Source organism: Grammomys surdaster, unplaced genomic scaffold, assembly GCF_004785775.1.
Source record: "Grammomys surdaster isolate TR1022 unplaced genomic scaffold, NIH_TR_1.0 919, whole genome shotgun sequence".
Lineage (NCBI taxonomy): Eukaryota > Metazoa > Chordata > Mammalia > Rodentia > Muridae > Grammomys > Grammomys surdaster.
The window spans coordinates 852950-873604 of record NW_021605338.1 but is presented as its reverse complement, the minus strand read 5'-3'; the positions used below and the strand labels follow the sequence as shown (position 1 = coordinate 873604).

The window sequence follows — 20655 nt, the reverse complement described above, 5'->3', positions numbered from 1 at the left end:
TCTCTCTCTCTCTCTCTCTCTCTCTCTCTCTCTCTCTCTCTCTCTCTTCCCCCTCTCTCCAACATGCCCCCCTTCTTTGTCCCAGATTGTCTCAGAATTCATGGCATCCTTCTCTTCCTTCTTCAGGCCCTCACATGCTAGAACAGCAAGCAAGCATCATCGTGCCCAGACCCTGAGTGCTGGGATCGCAGGTATGCACTACCACACCAGGCTATGTCAAGGCTGAAGCTGGAGCTAATAAGATCTTATTAAGCTGGTTGGCCAATAGCTTTCAGGTGTCCTCTTGTATACACACACACACACACACACACACACACACACACACACACAAACATCAGCTTACAGACCGATGCTGCCAGGCCCAGCTTTTTCTGTAGGTGCTGGGACCTGAACTCAGATCTTTCTGTTTAGTCCGCAAACACTCTATAGACTGAGCCATTGTCCCAAGGCCCAAGTTCCCTTTGATCAAAACTCATTACCTACACAGGAAAGCCCAGGCTTCGTGAACATTGCAAGCTCTGAAGGAATAGAGACTTCCCCATCTCCCCAGCGAGGCCTTATCCCAGCAGTGATGAGCATTTGGGGCTCAGGAGATGTCCATGTCTGTACCCCTTTTTCTTTAATCGTGGCATTCCAGGACAGGGATCGGGTTTCCTTTGTCTTTGCACTGTCTAGCACCGACCACACGGGGCAGATCCACACTTATGATGCTGGGTGAATGGAACAGAGATGCTTTCCCCGGGAAACTAAAGCAGAGTATTACAGGAAGGGGACACTGAGGCAAGCCAGGTATACAAATGTTTACATGGCCAACTGGGGAGATGACTGGGATTTGCCTAGGCTGTAGAGCAAGACAGGAAGTTCAGGGTCAGCTCTGACAACTTAAGGAGACCTTATCTCAAAATATAAAAAGATAAAAGAAAATAAAAGAGGACTGGCCTGGTATAATCAAACCAGTCCTTAGTACTTAAGATAAAAAATTAAAATAAAGGCAATGCAACGGGGGAAGGCAGAGGAAAAAATAAAAGAAGGTGCCGGGGAGATGGCTCGGCAGTTAAGACGGCTTATGGTTCCCTCAGAAGACAGAGGTTCATTTCCCAGCACCCGCATCAGGCAGCTCACAACCTGCTGCCACTCCAGTGCCAGGGCTGTGCCACCTCTACCCTCCAGCAGCACCAGCATGCAAGTGGTGCACACAAACCCACGCAGGCCAACACGTATAAAAGTCAAGCAAGCAATCTTTCCTTTCTAATTAAGGGAAGACCACTTATTAACCACCCTTCATTTGGGCAGGTGCTTTGAACATATCGTACATCACTCTTGTTGCTACAGTAACCTGGCACGGCTACCATTACTATTCCTCACAGCTCAAAAAGGAGAGGGGGCTTCAGAACATGAAAATAACTTGCAAAAGAAGAAATGTCCCTTAACCAAAAACTCCAGTGCCAGCTAGGATTCCCTGGCTCCAGAACCCTGGGATTTTTGTAATTACCTATGTCACCACAGTAATCAAGGATGACTGACCCCTACCTAGCAGCAGAAGACTTGGAGGCAGTGGAAAAGCTCAGAGGAGGCACTGCCCTGAGGAGACATTTCCCTGGGTGTATAGGAGGAACAATCGCCCTGGGGATGGCCTCGCCCTGAAGCAAAGATCTCTGGGAAGTAGGAGGCCACATGCTGAGGTTAAGGTACTTGTCAAGCCTACCCGGATAGCTGTTCAGAAGATAATGAGACAGACCCACAAGGATGAACCTCCCAGAGCTGCTGAAACTACAAGAGTGGGTAGGACTGCCCAGTGTGTGTAGCAGGAAGGACTGTTGGATGAAGGGGATGTGGGGCTGGGGGGAGCCAAGAGCCCAGTGGAGAGAGCTGGGACAGATTGCAAATGAAAAGCTCCCTTTACCTCTTTCAAACAAGATGTACCTGCTTCTGGGCCACAGAGTTCTTCAAAGGCCCTGTCTGTATAATCTTCATGTTCCCCCATACATTTATACTCCTGAAACTTCGTGCCATCTTCAAAGCTTAAAGTGTCATTTAGTTTATCCACTGCCTAAAGAAATTTCACAATTATTCATGAGAAAGAAGCCATATTGGGAGTTAAATGCATCAATTTTGTGCCTTTTTGCAAATATTAATTTTCAAATGACATGGCAAGTTGTGTGTGTGTGTGTGTGTGTGTGTGTAATAGTATATAAAGTCTTATCTCTAGCAACAAACACACACAAAATAAGTGTTGTATGTGGTTATTCATAGCTAACTTTTAGTAATCTGAAAGATTAATTCAGAGGAAATATAATGGAAAAAAGAAATCAGTTAATGTTGACACTGACATTTGTTAGAAGTTCTGATGAAAGTTGAAAATTTAAAAGGTGTTAACATCAAGTAATAAAATGATGTGGTGGTTTGAATATGCTTAGCCCAGGGAATGGTAAGTACTATTAGGAGTTGTGGTCTTGTTATAGAAGGTGTTGCCTTGTTGGAGGAAATATGTCACTGTAGGGGTGGGCTTTGAGGCTCTCTTCTTAGCTGACTGAAGACAGCCTTCTCTTGACTGCCTTTCTATCAAGGTGAAGAACTCTTGGCTCCTTCTCCAGCATCCTGTCTGCCTGAATGCTACCATGCCTCCTGCCATGATGATGATGGACTGAACCTCTGGACCTGTAAACCAGCCCCAATTAAATGTTGTCTCTTATTAAGAGTTGCTTTGGTCATGGTGTCTCTTCACAGCAATGGGAACTCTAACTAGGACAAATGAAATCTGGATTTTTCTTTTTTTCTGCATGAGATTTACCCACATGCAGCTGAAGAATAATTAGAACTAATTAAGACCTTAAATAAACATACACTTGCAGGTTACTCACGCAATGGTTTTTAAGTCGGCATATTAACATTATCAGGAAAATAACTCATTTAAGGATATTCTCATCACTGCCTGTGCAACAATTTCGTGAACCTGGAGACCAGCTCACGTTGTCATAGCTGATCATGGCAGCAAGGACGTAAGGACGTACCTCATTCTCTTGGACGATGTCTTCCTCCAAAATACATTTATCTAGGCTGATTTCAAACTTTATCGCTCTCTAGAATAAGCAAGAAAAAAGTCTTAACAGTTCAAGAAACCCTTCAAATTATAACCCCTGAGGCCAATTCATGTTGACACCATACATACATACATACTACATACATACATACATACATACTACATACATACATACATACTACATACATACATACATACATACTACATACATACATACCTGCATACATACGACATAACATACACCATCCATAAGATCATTAGTGTAGCACCACACAATAGGATATTCCATAAAACAGTGGGAGCAGGAAATCATACAGACAACCTGAATTGTAAAGCACACAGTAGGGCTATTCCATAAGACGGTGGGAGTGGGAAAACACACAGACAACCTAGATTGTAAAGCACACAGTAGGGCTATTATATAAGAGAGTGGTAGCAGGGAATCATATTGGCAACCTAGATAGTGAAACATGAACCCCAATCATCTTTTTAATGTGCAAGCAAAAGACAGGAATGTTTATAGCTCTGCTTTTGAATTTTACACTTTTATCTTCTGAAGCCCAATTTGTTTCAAGTCTCTCTCCATATTCTAAAAGTTTAGAGAAAAACATAATTCCATCACCTCATATTGATTGGATATTCGTGTCTAAGTCCATATTGGTGTATATTTCTCTAACTTGATTTTTACGTTGAATCTGATGAAACACTTTAGAATAAAAACATTTTTTTTTGCCAGAAAAGTTAATGATAGTTAGTGAAAAAGGTGTATACCGTATCCATCGGATTAGAATAGTCATGTATTTAACACTGGCATTTTCATGAACAAAAATTGTATAACGTGACAAAATGCTCATTGCTCGAATGCAGTTTAACCCAATCTGATTCAAGAGCATGGTTTTCTTTTGCTGGAGATCAAATTAGGGCTTTGTACATGTCAGGTGACTGCTTCAACACTGAGTCCCATTTGGGACTTAGAATGTAATTGTGACAACAGGATGTGTGTGTGTATGTGTGTATCCTGGTGGAAGCCTACAGAGTAGACACATTTCATGCAGGGGTGGCCAGACTAGATTGTGACACTAGATGTAGGCCCTGAGCTAGACTTCAAAGAAGGCTGTGAAGGATCTGGCTGCTTGGGCAGTTATAATTCTACAAATTCTTACGGAGCCATCTCTGCCCTCTGTGACCCACACCCCCACACAACGAAGAACACAGTAGGCATGGCCCAAAGGACTTGGCTGACATAGAGCTTACACTGTCCTGGGGTAGGCTAGGTAACAGAGAGTTTGCAAATTAACGACATGATTGCAAGCAAGTCTTACATGCACAGGGAACATAAGCCAGGAAAGCTGGCAAGATGGCTCAGCAGGCAAAAGCACTTGAATGCTTGGTGACCAAGGACCCCTGGTGGAGGGAGACGGTCAATTCCCCAAAGCTGTCCTCTGACCTCCACGTATGTCCTGTAGTTCATGCACACCTGTACTAATTACATACATGTATCAACCACACATACAACAATCAATCAGTTAATCAATTTTTAAAGGAAATAAGTGCTAGTGGTATGGGCCTGTGATCCAAGTGTCCCAGGGCAAAGCCAGGAGTGTCTGGAGGTGAAGGCCATCTTCAGTGACATGAAATCCTCTCTCAAACAAAACTGAAGAGAAAGTAGGATAACAGGGTGGAAAATAAGCAAGAGGTGAAAGTAAAGCACAAAAGTTACTTGACATTCGATTTTGGGCCTGGACACTGGACCTTAACACAAGAAGGTTCAAGGAAAACGTTTTCCATGCAGTGGGAACAGCAGGGTTGGGTCCCTAGAGTGGCTGTGTGATCCCCAGGTCTCTAATTGAGCTTGTCCAGGATAGAGCTTTTCATTGTCCCTGTCCCTCATAAAAAGTGGGTTTCCAGACTCCAGCTTCCAGACAAGAGGGAGTACCAGGGACCATATTGACTTACCTACCTAAAACAACCACAACCACATTCAACATCAGACACACGAACAGGAACCAGTGAGATGAACCCAGCAACTCCCCCTGCCTATGTCCAGACAGTTTGTTTGGCTGGGAAAGTGTTGTATTGATAAGACAAGACTGAGAACGTGGCGTTTCCCAGGTCGCTAGAGTTTGAAGGACAGAGCCCCAATGAGGAGAGGGCCCTGGCACAAGAGAAGCAGAGCTCACACCAATGCTGGTGGGAATGTAATGGCCACTTTGCTAATAAATGCAGCAGTTTCTTAAACAACTAAATAGAGCTGGGGCCATAGCTCAGTTGGCAAAGGGTTTGCCTTGTGAGCTTTGAAGACAGTTTGATCCATTGTAAGTATTTAAAAATAGCTGGGCAAAGTGGCACACACTTATAAACCCAGTGCTGGGAAGCCAGAGGCAGATTCCTGGGGCTCACAAGTCTAGCAAACTTGGCCAGCCCCAGCCCAGTGAAAGGCCCCGCCCTAAAAAAAATAAGATTTACAACTCCTACGGAAAACTTGAGGTTGACCTCTGGCATCCACATACATGCACACACACACACACACACACACACGCACACACACATGCACACACACACACATGCACACACACACTTGCCTGTGGACCCACACATGTGCATGCACACCAATCAGGCACGATGACAAATGATTGGAATTCCAGCTACTCAAGAAGGCAAGAAGATCATGAGTTATTCAGGAAGTATAGTAATGTGTATAGTAAGGCCTCCATGGATGGCTTTAAATAGAATGTATGGTGAAGCCTTTACATCTGGCTTTAAGTGAAATGTCTCAGCAAAGCCTTTGATGTTTGGGTCAGTAGAGGCTGAGAAATTGTTTTAAGACTATGTGAACCTTGAAGAAATGTCTCTCTAGAGGATGTGCACTTGGTGCCACGTGAGAGCTTACAGCTACACAAACCTTGGTCCTAAGATACTCCTGGCAAACCTGGAGTTCTTACTTTTGATTATGGCTAACCATGCTCAGAAGGCCTGAGATTTGTGTGGGTCGTCTGCTCTCTTGGGCAGCAAGGACAAGATAACCTCGGTAGACGGAACCTTTCCCAGTCCCAGCTAACCTTACATAATGTTTGAGTAAAGTAACTAGAGTAAGCTAGCTGGCTGTCAGACTTTCCCAAGAAGGCTGAACCCCTCTCCTCCTCTGGAAAATGAAGGCTTAGCGTCTCGGTGAGCTTCTCTCTCTACTGCAGCACCTATGACTGACATCAGTCAATAAGAAGACAGGAAGATCTTGAGTTTATGGCCATTCTGGACAATGAGATGAAATCCTGTCTCTTCTAATAAAAATAATCGAACAGCTCAGCATTAGAGCACTTGCCAAGCATATGTGAGGGTCTGGGTTCAGTTCCTAGAACTGCAAAAGGGGGGGAGTTAAACATAATGCCTACTAGATGGTTCGGCCATCCCAGGCAAATGTAGTCACACCAGAGTAAGAAGAGATGTGCCTGTCACTTTAAGATTTGGCTTTGAGTGCTGGGAGGTGGCTCAGTGTAGGAATCCGCAGCTTGTGCTGGCAGAATTTGCCATTGCAAGATGGCGCTGGCATCCGGTGCTCCTCCTAGTAAACAAGTAAACTGCGCATGTGCTATGGTAAAAGCGCGACAAAGTCAAAGCCCATCCCAGGGCGTTTTGGCGGGCAACGAGTAAGCAGCCAATCAGAGGTGAACACGCCGCCCCAAGGGTATATAAGCGGTGCCTTTTCCGGGCCTGGGGTCTTCCTCCATTTTCGTTTGGAATAAACGTTTGCTGCGGAAGGATCGTGATGTGTGCCCGTGTGCGTTCTTGCTGGCGAGACGATTACACGCGCGTCACAGCTCAGCAGGTAAGATCACCTGCTGCCTAAGCAAGAGAACCTGCATTGAAATTCCCTTTACATAAAACTCTGGGCATGGCTCTCTGTGCCTGTAAATGCAACACTGGAAAACAGAAACAGGCAATCCTGGAGCTTGCTGGATAGCCAGTCTAGCTAAAAATCTTTCAGCTTCAGGATTAGTTGAAGACCCTGTCCCAAGGAACAGTACTGAGACTGTACCCTGACATGCAAGAGAGCGCCCATGATGACATACAATGTCCATCATGGTCCCGGCTGTTTGCAATAGCCAAGAGCTGGAAACTATCTAAATAGCCACCTATTATTGAGTGGACAATAAGGTTTGACACATCTATGTAGTGGAATACACTCAGCAGTGACAAGGGGTAATACACTCCACAAGCACCACAAGTGAGACGCAACACGATGAAGCATAATGGTGCTTTCTGTTTCATGAACGAAGCCAGCAGACGGGATCACTAAGGGATGATGGTGTTTATATGCTGTGCTCACGTCTACAAAACGGTAACGAATCCATTGTGACAGAAAGCTCATGAGCAATTGGCTAGAGAAGATGTGGAGGGAAACTGCTAGAAGCAGAAGAGAGGAACTGACCAAAGAGCATCTGAGCTTTAGAGAAGGTCCCCAGGTGACTGAGTAACACGGCAGGAGGTTCGACCTGCCCTTGACCCCTGGGGCTGGAGCACTCTTACTCAGAAGCTCACAAATCTACCTGCTTCAAGACTTCTTCCTCGGGTGCATCAGAGCCGGAGGGCAGGTTACTCCTCTTCACCAAATAGGTTCTATGACTGAGGTCTGCATTCCCCTACAATTCAGATTACACATGGTCAATTGAAGCTACTTACCATAGTGAGAATTTGGAATTTCAGTTTCATTTTAAAAAAATATTATAAGAATGTGCTCGCATTTTAATCCCAGGTGTATTGATTTGGGGCTGCTTCTGATTGCCTGCAGCAGCTGACCAGGATTTGCCTCCTGCTTTAGCAGAGGCATGGTTTTGCCAGCTCCAGATAGTTTCTGCAATTGTGTGACCTTTGGAATTCTGGGAACTTTTCCGAGGGTTTATAATGTGAGGACCCCATAGGCATGGTTGTTGGTTGTTTGGGGTCGGGGAGGGGGGCTTTGGGTGCAGTTTGTTAGTAGTTGTGCTCAAAGAAGAAACAAGAAGAAATAAATTCGATTCAGGGATCCCGCTCCCTCCCTCTCTCCCTCTCTCTCTCCCCACTTCTATCCTTCTTTCTCTCCTATTAAGTGATAGGGAGTGAAACCCGGGGAATAAAGGGTGGGGAAAAAGAAGAGCCCACAAAATAGCAAAGGCAAGCTACACCTTCCTGTCTGCCCCTCTCTGACAGTATGAAGAGCTAGTCACAGACACCACAAAGCCCTCTCCAGTCTTCCTTTACCTTGGGATTGACTTAGTTTTCACCAAATGCTTCTTTCAGACTCTCTAGAAATGCCTGCTCCCCGGCCCTGGTGTAGATCCTGCGTTTGAGCCCCAGTATCGGAAATGTTTTAAATGTCAGGAGCACGGGGAGGGGAGAAGGCCTGCTATTCAGCTTTTCTGGACTACCACATAAAGCTGATGGCGGAGGCACAAGGCTCCACAACACGAACGAAGCTCGGCTCTGGAGATGCCCGCCCCTTACAGCCAGCACAGGCTTCTGAATGGCTCACTTAGAACAGGCCACTTAGCTCAGAGCTTCTAAAGTCCACCTCTCTTCTTAGGCCATTCCCCACCCCTACCCTATCAGTTTCTTCCACATAAGCCTGCATCCCACTCGGTCTTCCCATCTTTGCTCCTATGAGGCTTGACTATGGCAGTCTTATTCCATTGTCCTTCCATACATGTGTGCCTGCCGATGAGTAGATCTGCATCTGCTAGGAGGGAGACACACCAGAGGATCCTCCTAGCTTGTCTTGAGACAGCTGAGTGACTTGGGAGGAGTTCTGCATTTTCTGTTATAGGACATAAATAAGGTCCACTGAAAACCCTCCACTCCTGCTCACTTAGACTAGTGTGTGCGCATGCACTTGGAGGTAGGAGAAGGCTGGAGGAGGCACATCTGCACACAGCAGCATAGCAGTCTGTTCCCCGAACTGTGCTGGGTGAGCTCTGTATAGCCCCACCGGCCTCAGGAAAGGAACAACCCAGAGGGCTGCAGGTATTCATAGCGTTGGAATCCCTGTAATGTTTTTACACAGCAGGACAGATGCAGGCTGGCTAAATCATCCACTGAAGACACGGTCGTCTACTGCAATTCTAGAAACCTGAAATGTAGAAGGATGAGTTTCCAGTGTAGCACCGCTATGGGCTTTTCAAGAATGACATCAACTGTGTTCAGACTTACACAGTCTTGTAAATGAGAGAAGCACATCCCGAGAACTGCAAGCACCATAGCATGCATTTATACAGGCTAAGACGGCAATGGCATCAGACGACACGGTCTTGTGAGGCCACCATTCTATATGTGACTTATCATTAATTGTTCGTGAAGGAGAAAGAAAGATAAATACACACACCTTACCTCCTATGGAGCGAGAGATTTATAGCAGAGAGAGATCATTTGGTGAAAAGACTCAAGGCCACAAGCAAACCTTTTATGTCCTAGGATAACTTGAAAACCATTACTAATTTAATATCCTCCAAAACCGAAAAATGACGCTGTACACGACCACACAGACTTTGGAGTCCCTGTTCAGTCAGCTTTAATAACCTCGGGCCCCTTGCAGTCTCCTTACATAAGCCTATCCTAATTCCGGACTCTCTGCATTTAACCCAGTTCTGTCCTAAAGCAGCTGCTCAATAAACACTGGCTTTCCGATCCTACGGAAGACAACATGTATTTTTGATGACAGACGTTCCTAATGAAGATCATCACATCCTGACAATACCTGCTACCTTGTGCAGCAGGTGTTGTTAGGTCTGACAGCTTTCCTCTGAAGAAAAAACCTGAATGATCACCTTTACCCCATTTCCTGTCAGGAGATTGTGCGCACATGTGCATGTATCTGTGCGCATGTCTCTGTGTGTATGTACATGTGTCTGTGTATGTATGTATGCATGCATGTGTGTATGTGTGCATTGTGCATGGGTGTGTGGATGTGTGTGCATACCCACGTGTGCATAGGTACTTGTGTGTAAGGATTGCATTGCTCACAGGGCCTTGGATATGCTAAGCATGAACTCTTAAGCTCATTGGGTTTTTTTTTAAATATTATTTATCTAATGTATGTGAGTACACTGTTGCTGTCTTCAGACACACCAGAAGAGGGCATCGGATCCCATTAAAGATGGTTGAAGGCCCCTATGTGGTTGCTAGGAATTGAACTCAGGACCTCTGGAAGAGCAGTCAGTGCTCTTAACCGCTGAGCCATCTCTCCAGCCCAAGCTCACTGCTTTTAATATCTAGCCATTTCATCACGTCTAAGTTGATAGAGCAATGTTCACTGAAGTAGGGAGGGCTTACCTTCAGCTCTCTCCCCAGTTTCTTTTTGATTTCCTTCATGTCACTGTGGTACTGTTGGCGGATTGCCTCTAGCTGTTTCCAATACTCCTGAAAAGCAAAGCCAACCCAAAACTTGAAAACAATCTCTACATAGCCTCCAATTTTAGAAACATGTAATATAAGTAATCATAGAAAATAAGTTATTTCTAAGTGTAGTGATATGCTCATTTTGGCTGTGGTACTTCATAGTCTGTCAGGCTATAGAACACTGAATGGGACACTGTATGGAACACTGTATGAAACAGAGAGATTTGTTCAGTACAGTTCCAAATCCTATGCAGCTATCCTGCATATTCCATTTCTGCATTAATTGAATGTGTTGCCCCTCAAAATATATGTTAAAGCCGGTGTGCACACCTTTCATCCTAACTACATGGAAGGGTGAAATGGGAAAATCAAATACTTGAGTTCAAGAGTTCAAGACTAACCTGAGGAAACATGCAGACGTCACTCACCATCATCACCATCCCCTTCACCATCATCTGTCTACACTGAAGTCCTACCACCCAGCGCCTCAGAATGTGACTATTTGATCACAGGATCTTTGCAGATGTCTTTAGGTAAACTGAAGGCATGCTGGAGTAGAGTAGCCCCTCAATCAATCTGAGAAGACTCCTTTTTGAGAAAATGAGTCCATTCCCACCCACTAGGGACTTAGCTGCTTGGTGTGGACCCAGGGTCCCTCTAGTTCCTCTTGCAAACACCTTCCAGCCTTTCATTCTACCATCTCCAGTCCTCTGTGACTGCCTATTCACAGAACCTCTCTCCACTAGGAACTCAAGGCTGCTCGCTAGGCTGGAACTCAGGAAGGGGCTTCCTCCTCCTTCCAATGCTCATTACAGTCTCTCCAGACTTACCCCTTAGTCCGGCAGCGGCTGCCCACAGGAACCCCTCCTCCAAGAGCACCTCCATACACTTGAGACTTAGCCTCTTGGTGCAAACCCAGGATCTTCCCCCTCTTCTTTCCCATGGCTTCTCTAATCCTTTCCTTCCAGCCCGTCTCTACTCCTCTGTGACTCCATGCTGGCCTGCAGCTTTACCAGACAGAGCCCACGGCCCCACACTTGGCTAGGACTCAGACCGGACAACAGTCACCAAAGACCTGAACACCAACCCAAGAAAGACTAGACAAGAAATCTACACCAAGAAGCACCTTACATATCGTAACTCCAGATGCCTAGATCTCAGCACAAACTCACACACGTGAAAACCAAGACAATATGCCTTCTCCAGAAGCCTGCAACCCTACTGTGCTCAAGCTTCTAGCACATGACTGCACACAGTGGTTCTCCCCGTCAGCCTCCAAATTCATGATAGAATATTACTACTGTTTGTGTTTAACTTTGATAGAACTAATAAGAATCACCCTAATTAATGATGGACAGTCACTTTATCAAACGCTCGTGAACTCTACTCTGCGTGTCCCTAGGGATGCTGGAAGCAATGTTGGCGTATAACCAAAAAAGTCTGCAATCTCATGGACCATGGCATATACAAAATGGTAGAAAGAACTGGACATTTTTCAACCTGGTCCTTCATTTTGTTCTTCCTATACCGAAGCTCCTGGAACGCAGTCTCCTCCTGGTGGCTTTGTAGCTTTACTCTTTCATTTAGATGTGACTCCACAGAAGATGGACGAAGACCCTGTTAATTCAGTGAAATAATTTATGAGGCATACTCACACATTCTGGCTTAACCTGGACAATTTACTCGAGACGAGAAATACACCACCAAGCAATCTGCATGGGAGACTTTATGGACTCTTAGTTAACCTCTGCTGAGGTTCAGCAGCCCCAGGGTGTGACAGAGGGAATAAGAACTTAAACTTCTGAACAATTCAAAATAAGAGTGATATAAGCCAGGCCTAGTAGCCCATGTCTGTACTCCCCCACCCAGGAGGCTGAGGCAGGAGGATCAGTAAGAGCTTTAGGTTGGCTTGCTATACACAATGAATTCCAGGAGAGTCCTGGGCTGAACGGTGAGATTCTGCCTATAAATAATATGTAACATCCATGCTGGATTGCCTTGATTCCACAGAAGAATGAACTTGTACCTATAACCGTCTGGGAACAGAGAAGCCGTCAGGAAAGCCCTGAGCTCCCCATAGCCTTACCCACCAACTGTCTTTCCACGTTTAACTTATATTGCTGAGCTTCAGACTTCCTCTGAAGGTATGCAGCAGACCTGAGAAATAAGAAAGTTCTGCTTAAACATAATCCTCCTCTGCCTACCTTCTCCTTTCGTTTTGTCCTCCTCCTCTTCCTCTCCCTCCCCCTCCTCTTCCCCTTCTTCCTCTACCACCTCCTCCTCTATCTCCTCCTCTTCCTTCTCCTCCCCCTCCTCCTCCTCCCCCCTCTTCTTCTTCTGCCTCCTCTTTATCCTCTTCCTCCCCCTCCTCCTCTTCTTCCCCTCCTCTTCCTCCCCCTCCTCCCCCTCTTCTTCCCTCTCTTCCTCCCCCTCCTCCTCTTCTTCCTCCCCATTCTTCTTCTTCCTCCCCCGCCTTCCCCTCTTCTTCCCCCTCTTCCTCTCCCTCTCCCTCTCCCTCTTCCTCCCCCTCCTCCTCTTCCTCTTGTCTTTTATGGTGCCTGGGATTGGCACATGCTCTGATGCTCAGCTCCAATACTCCCAGGCCCTATGTAACCCTTTTCACTAATCATCTCAGGCACCAAACCTCAGTGATAGAACTCATAATTCATCTGTACTTTGAAGTTCAAAGTTAAAGAATACAACTTCAAGAAAGAAAAGCTCTGAAATCAAGAGGACAAATTTTAAATAAATTTTTTTTTTAAAATAAAGAAAACAAGTATATGAGGCGACTTCGGTCAAACACCTTGTGATAAAGGCAAAAATTAAGAGTTCTGAAACTGCAAACCAAAACTGGCAAAAAATGCCTTAAAAGCTCCAGAAGCTAGAGGAAGAGAGGGCTCTTGTGAACAGGCTGGATGAGTAAGGAGGGCCGCTGTCCACAAGGCCTGACCACCTGAGTTCAACACCTCAGACACATGGTGGAAAGAAAACAAAACACTGCTGTCTTATGATCTCCGTACACACTCACACACACACACACACACACCAGACACAATTAATTTTAAAAAGAGGAAGGGGGAGTCTCAGTTAGGGATACTGAGAGAGTGAAACAGCAAGATTCTCTAATCTAATGATTTTTCTTTCTCCAAAGCAGGATCTGGTCTTTCTATCCTCAGCTACGGTGAGGGGAAGGAAACAGCCAGACCCAGCTTTCCTTCAGCTTTGCGTGATGACTAAACCATAGCTTGCTGCTCTTCGTTTTACATGGCTGCCTGTCTGTTCTACACACACACACACACACACACACACACACACACACACACACACATACACGCACCTGCACATGCATGCGCGCGCATGCGCGCGCAAACTCCAGAAAGCAGGGCGCTCCTTCCCCTTTTGGGGAATCAAATAACTGATCTGTACAACTTTAACCTGAGATGGTGCTAAGTTGCTATGGGAAACATTTATTCTTTGCCAGCCCAATCCTGGTTAGGTCTGGTCAGATCACTGTCAGCCATTTGCCTGTGGCCTATACCCTCCGCCTCCTCTTCTCCCTCACTGTGTGATACACAGTGTCTAGGTGGCCCAGGCTGGCCTCACATTCAGTCTTCCTGCCTGAGTCCCCAGGTGCAGGGATTGCAGGCCTGTAATCAGGATGTACAGGGTGACTGGCTCTGCTTCTTTTTTTAAACAATGTTCAAGACCCTGGGTAGAATTGTTGAAAACCAAAATAAAACAACTTGAGTTTTTGAAAACTTCTCTAGACCATTCATATTGACCAAAGAACATCAAACGAAGCCGCATCTCAGAGAAAGTCAGTGGACTTTGACATTGCACACCTGCAGGACAATTGACGACGAAGTCTCACAACGTATTTTCTCTGAGTAGAAAAAATATATCTACCATTATTTTACGTATTTCTAGCAGTAATACATTTTAATTTGTATTTATTTATTTTTTTTAAAGAAACAGTCTCATGTATTACAGGCTAGCTTCAAACTCTATAGCCAAAGATGGCCCTGTGCTCCTGATTCTATAGCCAAAGATGGCCCTGTGCTCCTGATTCTGTAGCCAAAGATGGCCCTGTGCTCCTGATTCTACGACCTCTGTCTGCTGAGTGCTGGGGTTATAAGTATGTGTTTTGTTACCAGGCTGGGAACTGAACCCATAACCTGGATCACATTAGGCAAACACTGTACCCAGTGAGCTCTCCATTCCAAGCTCTGGACAACTGCTTTTGTAGAAAGGAAGAATTAAGGTGAAAACTGTACAGAAACAATTACTCACAATAATGAGAAGTTAGCTAGACATGGTCCTAGGAGCCTGGGCTGTGAGACCACACCTATGCTGGTTAGCCTCTTGACACTAACTGGGTCATCTGCAGAGAAGTGCCTCCATCAGCATGGCTTCTGGGGAAGCCTGCTGTAGCGCTTTTTTGCCTGAGTGAGCCTTTCCTGACCAGGTGGTCCTGGGATGTGTGAGAGAGCAGACAGAACAAGCCATGAACCGCAAGCCAGTAGGCAGCACTCCTCCATGTTCTCTGTCTCCCATGGGGTCCAGCCGTGCCTTCTCTCAGTGATGGACTGTGATGGGGATGTGTAGGCCAAAGAAACCCTTTCTTGCCCAGGTTGCTCTTGGTCATGGCGTTTATCACAGAACCAATAACTCTTCTTGTCTCACATCTGTAGGTTTTGGGTTTTGTTTTTGTTTTTTAACTCGTCCTCCACCACAAATGTAGGCAGCGGACTTTTTCACCTCCCCTGAGCATGCTCAGCCTAGATCAGTGGTTCTCGACCTTCCTGGTGCCACAACCCTTTCAGAAAGCTTCTCACGTGGTGACCCCCAACCATAAAATTAGTTTCATTGCTACTTCATAACGGTAATTGTGCTACTGTCGTGCATTGATCTGTAAATATCTGTGCTTTCCGATGGTCTTAAGGGTCATTCAGCCCTCCCCCAAAAAGGAGTCCTGACCCCCAGGTTGAGAACCTCTAGATCCTAGCTGCCTATGCTATGTCTAAATAAACAACAATGAAGCTCACTGGATCTCTGTATAACCTGCCTCACTTCCAGTTTCTTGTTTACATTTCCCTATCAGAGCCTCCTTTCAGAGGCTTTCTACGTCCTGCGAATCTGCACATGTGGCTACAGCTAAATCCTGTTGCTTTTACATTCTCTTTCTCATTATTCACTCCCCCGCCCCCATAGACACACTCAGCATCCCAGCGCGTCAGCTGATTCTTGACACCCGGACTAAGTTGTTCTCCTGACTTATCGCCCCACAAACCGCCACCAGCATTCTGTGAGTTACGTCTAGGTTCTCATGCTATTCTTTATCAGGCCCAAGATCCAAACTTCAGCTCCAAAGGGCTTTTTGCAAGATAAATCTTAACATACAGTCCAATTTTACTATTACAGAATAAACTTCACGCCACAAATATACAATAATTCATGATCTATCTCTAAATATTCTCCCACTCTACCCTTTCCCTGACTCCCCCAACCCTTCACATCTGCAAAAAGTAAGCTTTGATTCTGCCACTTCAAGCATCTCATCTTGTGAAGGAGCCCCACTTCTGAGCTAGACACACAACTTCTTAGAAACACCTGCTTATGCCCACAAAACCGGGTGATTTCTAGCCTACTGAAACATTTATTTATATTTTCTATCTGTTTATAGTCATCACAATTATTGGAATTTCTCCCCCAAATGTCAGCAATATGTCAAAACTCATGGTGTGAGACATATGTGACAAATACTTTTTCTTTTTTTTTATTATCACAAAGCTAATGTGCTGGCTTTGCAACAAGGTTTGAGGCGAGCACATCTTACAGAGTGATGTAAAAACCCCGTCCACTTATGATTCACATAAGGATCTGGACGCTTCTCTGTTTCTCCCATTCTATAAAGACTGAGCCAGGGCCTCTTCATGCTAGTCAAGGACAACCTGACAACCATGAGCAACACACCAACCTTAAAGGGTTGGGCTTTTTAATTTTTATTTTATTTTTGGCCAAGTGTAACAAGACAGCTTTGAGCTTTTCTCTTTCAGGGTCAGACATAGCTGAGGTCTCACACCTATGATCCTTTTGCCTCAGCTTCCCAAGTTCTGGGATCACAGGTGCAGCTGATGCCCTGCTAAGAATTAAATTTGGGGCCTGGAGAGATGCCTCAGTGGTTGAGCACTGGCTGCTCTTCCAGAGGTCCGGAGTTCAATTCCCAGTAACCACATGGTGGCTCACAACCATCTGTAATGGGATCTGATGCTCTCTTGTATGTCTGAAGGCAGTGATAGTGTGCCCACATACATAAAATAAATAAATCTTAAAAACGTGGGGGTTTTGTTATTTCATTTTTGTGATACTGGGGATAGAACTCGGGGTCTTTTGCAAGCTAGGCAAGCAAGCGGTGTGCCACCAAGCTACACTCTCACCCACCCACACAGGCTTTTTAATGACAAAGTTACACGATCCTACCACGGACTACCTCTCCAACAAGCTGTGTGGCCGACAGCCACGTTCTCCGTGTGAGCATGGGACTGAATTCTTCTTGAATGGACCTAGAAATCAAGTATATGTGTCAAAGACTTATCATCCAAAATCCTTACCAAAATCTAGAGTCACCCTCAAACCTACCTCAGGAGACAAGTATCGGGCAATAAAAGTTTCTAAAAAGGGCCTTTTCAAAAGGGAATTAATAGATGGCCGATCCTGAGGAGACACTCTAAAGAGCTGAGGTACCAAGGACTGTAGGTCAAGAGAGAAGTGGGGTGATATGCGAGCGACACGTCCTTGACAAATCTTCAGAACCAGATGGTGTAAGTTGTCACTCTCAAACTGAAAGGATAAAGATAACACATTAGAAACAAGCTAAGACTGGCAGATCAAGTGATCAATATACCAGGAAGCAAGAGCTGACTGTTCGTCTATCTATCTATCTATCTATCTATCTATCTATCTATCAATCATCATCTACCTACCTACCTATATTGTCTGTCTGTCTGTCTGTCTGTCTGTCTGTCAGTCAGTCATTGTGTTTGGCATCAGCACAGGGCCTTGAGCATGCCAGGCAGATGCTCTATCCTTGAACTACATCCCCAGGCTACAAGTATTTCTAAGTTGCAGTGGGAAGCATTGTGCTCTGCCCTAGCCTGTCATCCACTATCCGTCATAAGTGGATACTTCAAGCTGTTAACCTAAGCAATTCTGTGTTACTTAAAACCAGTTTTATCCTTTTAATATCTTCATTTTGGTTTTGGTTTTGGCACTGTCAGTTGAATCCAGGACCCTGCATTTGTACAGTATGTGATCAACCTATGAACTACAACCTTAGTCCCTAATTTCAATTAAAAATGTTTCTGTTATTTTCAATTTTTTACTTCCAAAACACTATTTACTTACATTTAAAAACTAGAAGGTATGGGAAGTTATAAACAGAAAAATATGTTTAACTTCCCAACCTAAAGGTATATTTCCTTACAGTTTTCTCAAGAATGTTTATTTTACAGAGAGATTCATGCTGACATGACATTTTACCTTTTGAGTTTTCAAATGCTCTAACATAAATATTTACTCATAAACCCATCCACAATAAAGTCTTCCATTGTGTAAGAGTACCATCTATCTATACATAATATGTTGCATATGACAGTGTAGCGGTAAAGTGCAGGTTTTGTTCGGGTGTGATCTGTGTGGCTTTTGACATTAACAACAGAGATAATGAAGACAGCTGCATAGACAAGAGCTGACAAGCAAGCTATCCCAGGAAAGTCCTCCCTACAGTACTGGCCTTGTCTGGAGTCTCTGGGACCTGAGGTTTGCAGAGAAACCCCACTCCTACCTAAATGTTGAGTGACTCTCTTTGTCTAAGACTTTTATGCAGATAATAGGGTTTCCTTTGAATATATGACTTGCTCCTGCAGGCCTTGGGAGTTTTGTGCATGCCAGGAAGACGATGCCTACATGGGCAGATTCCAATAAGGTACCTAATGAACTCACAATGCTTCTTGGTTATCAAGGCTTGTCGAAGGAAGAATCAGCGCATCCTATTCGACAACTGAAAGACTTTTAGACGTCTGTGCTTCATCTCCTACGGAATCTGCCCCCGCACGCTTTACCTCTGGAGAACACACGTGTAACAGGACCACGTGCCACATGCTAGTCTCTGACTTGGACTTTTTACTTTATAGTATCACCGAGACACATTGTAGTCAAACGTAATTCTAATATGCCCCTCTCTCTCTCTCTCTCTCTCTCTCTCTCTCTCTCTCTCTCTCTCTCTCTCTCTCTCTCTGATTGTGTGTGTGAGAGACAGACAGACAGACAGAAACAGACAGAGACAGACAGACAAACAGACAGACAGGCCAGCAGGCAGGCAAGCAAGCAGGCAGGCAAACAGACAAAGAGTCTGCTATGAAGCTCAAGCTGACCGTGAATTCAGTCCAGCTATATCTCCTGGGTTTAATTTTGACATTTGAAAAATGAGTTCTCTCTCTGCTGTTCATATTCATCTTGAGTCCCTGAGTTGATGGGCCATAGGCACATGCTGCTGTCTCTCAGTTTCTGTCTCTCTGTCTCTCTGTCTCTGTCTGTTTCTCTCTCTCACGCACACAGATGTAATTTAAAAACAATCTGATAAAATCAAACATTAACCTTAATCTCACATAGATGCTTTTAGTAATCCAGGATTCCCATGAAGAGTGACATACTCACAGGATGCTTAAGTGTGCACAGCTCATAGAGGACACAGCCAAGAGACCAGATGTCCCTGGAGAAGAGAAGGCTTTTACATGTCAGAATATGGTGACAACTGTTGGTAGAAGCTTTTCCCTCTTACATAGCTTTATGTGTGTATAGGTCAGAACATTTGTTTACAGGCGCTTTCAAATATATTATCAATCCTAAGATCAAAAGTAAATAAACATTGCTGCAACACGCTAAGTAGTCACTTCATGTGCCCAAAGAAAATATGTGTATGATGTCATTGGAGGAGAAAGGCGAGCCTCCAGGGTGATTGCTTTTGGCTCAAAAGATAGAACGTGGTTGCTTTATGAGGATGAATTCTACTCCAGACTCTTGATGTAGAAAGCATTACATTAAGTGACAGCATAGTCTCAATAAACATTTGAAAAAACATGCTTGCAGCATAGGCCTTGAATTTTGTTCTTTACACACTTATCAAAAACATATTTAAGGGCTAGAGAGATGGTTCAGTGGTTAAGAGCACTGGCTGTTCTTTCAGAGGTCCTGAGTTCAATTCCCAGCAACCACAGGGTGGCTCACAACAGTCTTTAATGAGCTCTGGTGCCCTCTTCTGGCAAGCAGGCAAATATGTGGGCAGAACATTTTATCCATAGTAAATAAATCTTGTTTATTATTTATTTATTTATTTTATGTATATGAGTACACTGCAGCCGTCTTCAGACACACCAGAGGAGGTCATCGGATCCCCATGGCTAGCTCAGCCTGCTTTCTTATAGAACCCAGAACCAGCAGCCCTGGGATGGCACCATTCATAATGGGCTGGGCCCTCCCCCATCAATCATTAATTTAAAAAATGTTTCTCAGGCTTGCCTACAGCCTAATTTTACGGAGGTGTTGTCTCAGTTGAGGATCCCTCCTCTCAGGCGACTATACTTTGTGTCAAGTAGACGTAACACTAGCACAGATAGCTCACGGAAGAAGTATAACACTACAGGGCACCACCTGCTTGCTGCTGGGGCATGCCTGGGATGTTTGAGGCTAGCCCAGGATATGTACTCTGTTTCAAACAACCAAAGACAACAAAATAATGTTGCTGAAGCAAAGCTATGCCTGGCAGAGGTGAGCTCTTCTTTCAACTACCTGGCTTCCATCTCACTATGTTATAACTGTGTTATCACTGAGGCCAATCCCCGGCGTCAGGAAGTGTCTCAAATAACCAAGCAAACAAAGGGCTGGGGCCGTCTCCCACTTGGTAAAGTGACCAGTGCACAAGCATGAGGACCTGCGTTTGGAACCCCGGAACCTGTGTAAAAGCAGTAAAAGTTGAGCATCGTAGGGAGCGCCTGGAGTGCCTGGAGCCCCAGCACAGGACAGAGACAGGCAGATCTCTGGAGCTCACTAGCCAGGCAATCCAGCCACTTAGTAAGATCATGTTCAGCAGAGACCCTGCTCAACACATAAGAGAAATAGAGGAAGGTGCCTGACCTCCCATCTATACCACAGACACACAGACACACAGACACACACACACAGACACACACACA

At 45.0% G+C, this 20655-nt stretch overlaps 1 protein-coding gene and 1 non-coding gene across 2 annotated transcripts in view; both read right to left on the bottom strand.

The window, feature by feature from the left end:
- Nek5 (NIMA related kinase 5) overlaps positions 1–20655 on the bottom strand; it is a 52220-nt gene that overhangs the window by 13875 nt on the left and 17690 nt on the right. Inside the window, exons 7-14 of the mRNA XM_028782902.1 lie at positions 19121–19175; positions 17045–17245; positions 16886–16968; positions 12496–12562; positions 11906–12022; positions 10340–10426; positions 3012–3080; positions 1924–2050 (exon numbers count right to left, since the gene is read on the bottom strand). Of these exons, the coding sequence (XP_028638735.1) occupies positions 1924–2050; positions 3012–3080; positions 10340–10426; positions 11906–12022; positions 12496–12562; positions 16886–16968; positions 17045–17245; positions 19121–19175 (806 nt within the window). The remainder of the gene's footprint in view (positions 1–1923; positions 2051–3011; positions 3081–10339; positions 10427–11905; positions 12023–12495; positions 12563–16885; positions 16969–17044; positions 17246–19120; positions 19176–20655) is intronic.
- Positions 16186–16285, bottom strand: LOC114634258. The gene has a single exon (XR_003713299.1). It is a non-coding gene; the product is annotated as a small nucleolar RNA U13 (small nucleolar RNA).